The 9,103-nt window shown below is 38.9% G+C and overlaps 1 protein-coding gene across 3 annotated transcripts in view; it reads right to left on the bottom strand.

Moving 5' to 3' along the window:
• Positions 1–278: 278 nt before the first annotated feature.
• Positions 279–9,103, bottom strand: part of PRKD1 (protein kinase D1) — a 334,673-nt gene continuing 325,848 nt past the window's right edge. For 2 of the 3 annotated variants that reach the window (XM_033851225.2, XM_033851226.2), the window contains 2 exons: positions 1,607–1,692; positions 279–781 (listed from right to left, as the gene is read on the bottom strand). In XM_033851225.2, coding sequence (XP_033707116.1) covers positions 563–781; positions 1,607–1,692 — 305 coding nt within the window. In that variant the 3' untranslated portion in view covers positions 279–562. The remainder of the gene's footprint in view (positions 782–1,606; positions 1,693–9,103) is intronic. The other variant, XM_073800594.1, reaches the window with a different exon arrangement.

The following is a 9,103-nucleotide window of genomic DNA, read 5'->3' as shown; positions in this document are numbered from 1 at the left end:
AGGCAGGCAAAGGATTTGAAACTATACAGTAAAACTCTTCCATGCATTTGTGTCTTAGGATTGCATATCCATCCCCCTGAGCCCCCAGTCCCCATCATTCGTTTTTTCCACATGAGTTTTGGAGTTGTTCATAGAACACCGGTAATAATCTACTCTTCAAGAGTTTGCTTATAGTGACAACACCAATGGGACACACAGAACAGAACCACTTCATGGACAGGTTCTGTAGACTCTTACCAAATTGAGGCTCCAGTAAGAAAAACACCGATTTGCAAAGGCACAGTGGAGACAGGTTTAATGCATTAAATATAACATGAATCATTCACAATAACAAGTTTAGTGTTTCAGCGAACTTTGGTTAATACAACACAGTTGGTCACACAAAATACAAATGCTTCTGTTGATCTGTCTTGGCAACTCAGATACATCAACAGTGCTAACAGTTTAACAGCTTTGTTCTCATCTGACAGAAAATAATGGCAGTTCTGCAAGGCAAATGTTAAACCTGACCGTATGTATTTATTAATTCCACAGTGTTTTGACAGATTATAGGGGATGGAACTCAGAGGATGCTGACACGCTCACTGAGGGCTTTCATCTCTGTTTCTTCGGTCTCAGGACTGTCACTGTGGCCAGTGCTTGGATCGATCAGGTGTGTGGGGTACTTCAGCCCCTGCTCGCCTGCGTACTGCTCCCACCTTGAGTCATCACTCTCATGGGTGATGTAGCGTTCCCCGATTTTGCATTCCAGCTCTCGTAAATCTAACCAGGTCTGATAATCCTGAGGGAGAAATTGCAAAATATTACCATAGATATGATTAAAACTCATTAAAACACTCTTTCGTTGTTGTCAGCTCCCACAACATATATGTTACCCTTTTTTCTTCCACTCCCACCGTGCTATGTCTTTCATCAGGCACCCTGAGGTGACAGCATCAGCACCAAAGCCATCCTATTTACCTAAACTTTGCAAATGCATACTGTTTATAGGATATCAGGCATCAGAAGGTGGGCAATTAATATTTGCAGTCAAACAAAGCAGAATGTTGGTATTCCTTTGGAATTTAATGCCTACAAATAATCCTTCAGTATTGCAGAGGATCATTTTTCTAAACTTCTAAGTTCAGTGTGAAAATAAAATATTTAAGAGAGAACAAACACATGCATATGCTTTATATCTACCATGCATTTCTTTTACAAGTATTGCCTTGGATTTAAATATACAGCTTCCAAACAAGTACAGTGCATGACCAGGTGGGCGTCTACTTGGATATATTATCTGTATTATCATACAGATGCCTTTGAAATCTGGTCCTTGGAGTTTCATTATGACCCTTCTTTTTTTGTCTTTTGTTTTTGGTGTGTGTGTCTGTGTGTATGTGTGTGGTATGGTGTGTTTCTCCCTTATCCAACTTTCCTGGTAGAGAAAGAGGTTTAGAAATACTAAATTGTTATTAAATCCTATGAAGTGGCATGCATTTTGGCAAACAAACTGGTATTATAATTATACTTTAAAAAATGACAAAAGATTTTTATATATAGTATCAGAATCTTAAATATTTAGAAGCTTATTCAACTGAGAAAAGAGCCAGTGATTGATTTTTACCTGTAACCAAGGGTGACTCAAGGTCTTATCCACGCTATAGCGCTTTCTCATTTTTACTTGCAGCAAGTTATTGATAAGATCAATGGCTGAAAAAAATTTTTATTGGTAAAAATAGATGACATATCTGGAACATATGCATAATTCATTTATAGTTTATTCCACATATGCTATTTCACACAGTTAAATGCAACACAGTGATAGTAGACACTAGAACCTGAAGAAAATTCCCCTTGAGAATTCTAAAACCTTGGCCTTAATTTAATTTTAGATGCAAAAAAATGAATTGGAAATAATTGTAGAGGAAGGAGTATGAGTCCTTTGTGAGTATGATGTGAACTTCTCTTAGTCTAGTTTCTAATACATTTCTCTGAAGTAGGAGTTTTGTTCAAATATACATCATTTAAATATGTGTTGCACTAATGGCAGGATAAAACTAATATTCAAGAGAAAGCATTTACTAATTTTGTTACAAAATGTGTTTAAAGTTTGAATACACATAATGGGCTCCGTAGTCTTGAATTAAGTGACAGACATCTGGACACCACATTTAAAAGGAAGAAAATAAAGCATAACCATGGGCCATGACTCATGATAAACTTAGAGCCTAAAAACCAATGGCCCAGTGGTGGAACACTTTTGTCTCTTTCTCTTTACTTTTAAAAATAACCCATGGGGCTTCCCTGGTGGCGCAGTGGTTGAGAGTCCGCCTGCCGATGCGGGGGACTTGGGTTCGTGCCCTGGTTCGGGAGGATCCCGCGTGCCGCGGGGCGGCTGGGCCCGTGAGCCATGGCCTCTGGGCCTGTGCATCCGGGGCCTGTGCTCCACAACGGGAGAGGCCGCTGTGGTGAGAGGCCCGCGTACTGCAAACAAAAAACAAAACAAACAAACAAAAAAACCCATGAATTGGAATTATATCGGCCTTCATTGCTTTCATAGGGAAGACAGGTAATCAACTTGTCTAACAAGAATTCTTCTAAGAGGTTAGAATCACAAACCATCCAGCCTCATACTCTGCCTCTGACTGGGACTTCAACAGAATGTAATTTAGGGAAAAAAGCGATTCTTCTAGTTATCTAGTCTACAAATCATCTTACCCAGAGTACCATGTAACAGAGTTCTCACTCACCTTTCTGAAAACTATTATTTTCAGCCTATACCCTTAATTGTTCACTATTTATTCAATTCATTACCTCATGCTTCCCACTCATTCTTGTAATGACTTCCCATTTCTTTCTTTCCTGTTAGCATTTTCTTCCCAAAAAGAACTTAGGGAAATCTGCCAAACTAATGAAAGCATTCACATTCCACCAAAGAGTCCATTCCCTCCCTTAATCAACCCTGGTCATTAAGATTCTTGAGAGATGGATCTTTCTATCAAAAACCTTTAACAGGTATCTGATAAAGATGCAAATTAACTCCCCAACTTCCTCAACCATCAAGTCCTGAATGAGGGGGCTTTGACTCCATTGTTTGGTCTACATCAGTCTGTGTGGATCTGAAAATACAGTGTCACAGGAGTCCTGAGGCCACCTGGAACAAAGATCACTTTATTCCCTCAGAAGGAATCAGAATCCTTCTCGTTATCAGGCAAAGAGAAACGATTTTTACAGGCTTTTGCTAATCTAGAATTGTATCACTTTGATACTAATATTCCAAGTATTTGCCTGCATGGAAGGACTGTAGAATCAAACATCTAAGAATTGCTTGATTGGAGAAAGTAAATGTAATAGCACATATTTAAATGCTGTCTATGCCCCTACACCCTTGCCTTCGCTAGGATACCTTAGGAAACACAGTATTTAGTACCATTTCAAATTCCAAGCATGTGTTCTCAGAGGGCTTTTGAAAGTATAGTTCTCTCAGTGAACTGTGTATTGGGCACGGGCTTTAAAACATCCATTCACATGATTTACTCACTGGTGTGTAAAGTGCACCTTCCATTCTTGCTGCTGTGAAGTCACACAGCAAAAATGGAGAATAAGGGGAGACGGGAGAATGCATGTGCTACCGTAAGCATGCCACAGCATTATGCTTCCTCATACACTGCAGGGAATAAAGACATGTTATTAATTCACTCCTTCTGCTTTGAATTCTATAATTAGGAAGGTAGGAGTACAGCAACTCGACAAAAAGTCTGGTTTGTGCCCAAATGGGCCCCAACAGTGAATCACACTGCCTAATGGGGAAGGAAGTACGGCCAGGGGAGAAACTAGATGTGTCTGAAGGGAATGGAATATGTGAAGATGAAAAAATTGCTCTGCTGAATGAAGCATATAATCACAAGTCTCACTACAGCCACAGTACACAGCAGACCTGAATAAGCACAGCAAGCCAATGACAAGTACCTCCGAGAGAAAATAGTTTAGGACCTAAGGCGAGAATTAGCAGGAGTGTGTGTGTGAGGGTGGGTGTATCTGTGTATTTATAAATATATTTCATGGCTCTTGATAGCAGAAAACAGAAATAATTAACTATTAAATGTTGGACACTGTAGTTAAATATTGGGAACCCGGTGTTACTGAGAAAATAGGTTCATCATAGTGTTTGAGAGTTCCATTCTACTGGTCACTGTTTCTGGAACTCCTAAAACATCCTTTTCATTAATCAAGGCTCATACAACCCAGCATTAAATATACCATCCAAAATGCCTTTCACTAAGCTCACTTTTAAAAAGAGATTCTACTGTTGTTTTTTTTTTACAACATTCTTTATATTGACCATGTATATATCGCATATACGTATCATTCATTTATCTGTTCATTCACCAAATATTCCTTAAGGAATTACTGTTGGCAATGACATTGGGAATAAAAAAGGTAATGATAAAGCCCTGAAAAGCTCCCAATCTAATTGCAAAGGCAAAATATGCACATGTGTGTGTGCGTGCGCGCACACACACACACACACACACACAACATGACAAAATGCACCATTTACTCAGCAATGGGAGAGGCCACAGCAGTGAGAGGCCCACGTACCGCAAAAAAAAAAAAAAAAAAGCACCATTTAAAATCTTTGACCTTTAATTACTATCCTACTCAAAGAAAAAAATGTTTTCTTTAGCGTTCCCTAAATATAACTAGCTAGGGTCCTAGTGACTAACTGCAGTAGTCCAATCTATTTCACATCTCAACGGTGTTGCAGGATACCAGTGACAAGAATTCTTTTCTCCTATGTTGTGCCCAAAGTTGTCTTTTTATAACTTACCCCCATTAATCCTATTTATGTTGTAGATGCAATGGAGAACTTGACTATTCTATATGACAGCTTTTTATGTTCACTAGCTCTTTTTCAATGTCCCTGTTCACAATGGACCAGAATTTTCCTCACAATTAACTGACACCTTAATTGTGATATTATTCACATAGCCTAGGATGGAAGGTTTTGCTTTTTTAAAAAAAATTTGACATTCATATTCTTAGGTACTCCTAACAAACATATGAAAGTAGTTACTTTTTTTTTTTTTTTTTTGTGGTTCGCGGGCCTCTCCCGCCGCGGAGCACAGGCTCCGGACGCGCAGGCTCAGCGGCCATGGCTCATGGGCCCAGCCGCTCCGTGGCATGTGAGATCTTCCCGGACCAGGGTTCGAACCCGCGTCCCCTGCATCGGCAGGCAGACTCTCAACCACTGCGCCACCAGGGAAGCTCCAGTAGTTACTATTTTAATCTCTATTTTATATAAAAGGAAAAACTGAAACTTCAAAAGGTCATATAACTTGGTCGAAGTCAGACAGTTCCCAGGTAACAGTTGAGGTTGAAACCCAGGGTAACTGGCTCCAAAGCCCATGCTCTTAAATACTGTGGCATGCAGTAGGCACATCATACCATTAACTCATTATTATTAACCGATAATAATCTCAAAAACTAATTAAATTTAGAAAATTTCCAATAATGAACATTAAATTCTTCTTAGTCATGTTTCCACCATACTTTTATGTACATAAGTGCCTGGATTGATTGATCTATCTATCTATCTATCTATCTATCTATCTATCTATCTATCTTTGTGACCTTAGCTCAACATTTCAGCAAAGACTATTCTGAATGTGATGTGATCTCTCCTATCGAAGGGACTAATCCTCTAGCTTTCCACCACTTCCCAACTGAGTAAGCCTATCTGCTATGTATTAATCAAATTACTAGGAACCTTTTTTCAGGATAAGGCTTAAACATAGGACTTGATGACTCTCCAATAGGTTACATGTCCAACTGCCATGCCTATTAATTATTCTTTGAACACACTCATAAATGAGCAATGTTTCATCCTAGGAGTATCCCATTCAGTCCATATGTTATCATCTTCTCCAAAGGCTACTGTGGGAGATTTTTTTCTAATGTTTTATTATAGTTAAGAAACATAAGTCCTTGGTATTACTCATTCTACCTATCTGGCAGTAGCTATCTTATTGAAAAAGAATGCAATTATTCTGGAGTAATAGATTCTAAGTAAACTAATATTGACTAGTATTGGTTTTTAGTCATTTCCTTCTCAGTACCAGGATTTGTTTCTAAATATCTGCAAACTATTCATTTAATCATACATTCTAGGATTCTGACAAGGACAAATATTAAGCTTCTTCTTGAATGATTACAGAATCCATTCTTTCCCCCTTTTAGAAATTCAGAAAACCCTGGCCTGTCTTAAGTATTCTGGTATCTCTCTCATTTTATTCATGATTTACTAATTACCCACAATGGCTCTAGGAGCACCTCTGTTAGCCTCTTCAATATGCAGTTAAGTCCTGTTCTGAACATCAGTCATAGTTTATGGCTGCCATTGAGTGTACTCTTGTGATACCACTATTTCCCCCCTAGGTACTAGCTCCCAGCTGAGACTATGGGTAACCCTCAAATGTAAAGGATCCAAGTTAAGGGAGGAAGGAAGCCAATAGCAAAGGAGCAAAAAGACTAGTAAAACTGGAGTAGCTACAGCAGTCCCAAGAGAGTCAACAATCAGGAAAAAATTCCAAACGGGATCTCAACTCCAGTTCCAAAACTCAAATCAAGACTCAGAATTCTGACCTAGAGGGAATCTGACAGGGTTTGTCTTTGAAACTGCAGGGTGGCTGGGGGTGGAGGAGGAGAGACAATGGGAAAGACAGATATGAAACTGGGCCATTCTGTGAACTTCTTTCAAAAACAAAGCAAAGGAGAAAGGGACGGTGGTCTGGCTGTGGGAAATAGGAAAGTAAGGAAGGGGACTGCAGCAGAATGGGAAGTCAGAAGGAAAGGTGACATGCTGGCATGTCAGCAGAACAGGATACTAGCACCCAAGGCGGAAACTAGAAGGATACAGAAACTCCAGGTTCCCCGGAGCACCAGGAAGATCTGGAGCCCCAGGATAAAGAGATATTTGGGGAAGCAGAGATTGCCGCAAATTCCTGGTACCCCATATTTCCTTCCATAAATATAGCAAAAAGTACATATCCCAATACCTGCCTTTCATGAGGTCAAGGTTTATTGCTACACAGTGCTGGATTCTCCAGTTTGGGGCAATAAGCAGATGTAATTTAAAACAGCTGTCGTTGTACCTAGGGCCAAAGCTGTGCAGGAAAATCCTCCATTCTCTGAGTTATATTTTTTGTTTCACACCCTCCTTCCATTATTCTCTCAATTTGAAGAGCCGCTTCTCCACCCCCAAAGAAAACAGGAGTAAAATAGGCAGTGGTTAGTTCCTCCTTCTCTTTGCAGTAAATATGATGGCAACTTTTTCAGAGAGTGGTAGGATTATTTTCTGATTCTACTTGCCCATTTACTCTGAGAGTTAGCCTTTCTAATATTATTCTGAGAGTTCTGTTCTCTTATTCATCCTAAAACTCAATCCCTTCCTTCCATATTTTTAATAAATTGTCTTAAGGCTGAGCTCTCTGAGCACCTCAAATAGCTACATTCGGGCAATGTGAGAAGTCTTTCCTTTTTCTTTCTTATTAGAAAATTTTAAACAATTGTATGGTTCAGATTTTTATTTTAAAGAATCCCCTCTCTCATAAGCACAGAGTTTTGTGTTTTCTAAAATGTCTCTGGCCATGGATTCATATTAATGTTTCCTATAAATTAAAATAAGAGCAAAGAAAATCTGTTTTATGACGCTTAATGTTTCTTTTTTGCTACAACAAATTCTTGGCTAACAAAGTTACTTTTCCCCTAACTTCCTGTACAGCAATTTCTCTTGTTGCCCCATCAGCTGAGAGACTGAAATGTCAGGAAAGCGAAGAGAAAATTTTATCAAACTTTTTCTTTTTTTTAACAGAATGGGACTTTCAGCAGATGTTGGGATAGCTGAAGTTCTGCATAAGTATATATGAACAAAAACAAAATTGAATGGTATACGCAGGTGCTGAGGGCTTTATGTTTTAATATGAAAAGAAACGTTCCATCGGTGTTAATTGTATGGATTCTATTTTCTTAGGGTGTCAAAATTCAGAATCATCTTTGAAATTGTGGAAACTATATTGCAGTCATTCTCCATTTCAAAGCAAATATCATGTGTATGGACAATAGGTTCTTAGTATGCAGAAGGGACATTTGCATGTGTCATAGCTATGGCTAAACTAAACAGCATCCAAAGCTTGGAGAAAATCCTACAGAAAGAATGGAACTGGACATATGTGAAGACATAATAGGACCCTCAGGTCACATCTCTCAGTCATCTTCCATTTTTCATCTCTTTTTGGCCGACAGGCTTGCAGGATCTTAGTTCCCCGATCAGGGATGGAACTTGGGCCCCTGCAGTGAAAGCACTGAGTCTTAACCCCTGGAAATTCCCTCATTCCCCATCTTTCATTTTAGGTACCTGCCTGTCCCCCCATTCTCCCCACTAGATTTTAGCTCTTTTAAGGTCCCACAGATTGTGTATTCATTTTTGCACAATTTCATAAATATGTAAAATCAAATGCATCATTTAATGTATTAGGAAAATGCTTGCTAAATAGCATTTGATAGATTGAATACATTAATTAGAAATTTAAATATCCATTTTCTCAACTCTATGTTTTAATATCCACATTATGTGCATATAGTTTGTATATTTTGGCTAAAAATACTCCTGGATGGTAGGACATCACACGTCTACAAACGGATCACAGTATCAATGACTTTCATCAGAAAATCAGAATAATGCTGAGAGGATCTGCAATACAGATCACATTTACTTTACAATGTTTATTTGACACAAGAGAAATTATCTGTGAAACCCTGGGGCTGACCTGTTTTGTCTAGACACGGTAGTTTAGAAAAAATTGTTTTTTCCGGTACTGTCTTTCGTCCAGCTGCAAATTATTGAGGTACAAATTTTCAAATTAGAAACCAGGTCAGAACTATCACTCTAGTGATGGAGTCTTCATCTGTCACTACTGAGCTCCTTGTTTGCTTTTTTCCCTTTCCATTCTGCCTCACTGCCTGTCACCCTGTAGGCTCAGTACTTCTCCCTTTGGCTTGATTCATGCTGAAGGTAAGTTATGTGTTTATTTAAAAAATCGTTTTGCAACCCTTCACATTC

This window comes from Tursiops truncatus, chromosome 2 (assembly GCF_011762595.2).
Source record: "Tursiops truncatus isolate mTurTru1 chromosome 2, mTurTru1.mat.Y, whole genome shotgun sequence".
NCBI classification, from domain to species: Eukaryota; Metazoa; Chordata; class Mammalia; order Artiodactyla; family Delphinidae; genus Tursiops; species Tursiops truncatus.
Note: the sequence above shows the minus strand (reverse complement) of the source record. Positions and strands in the feature narration are given on the sequence as shown.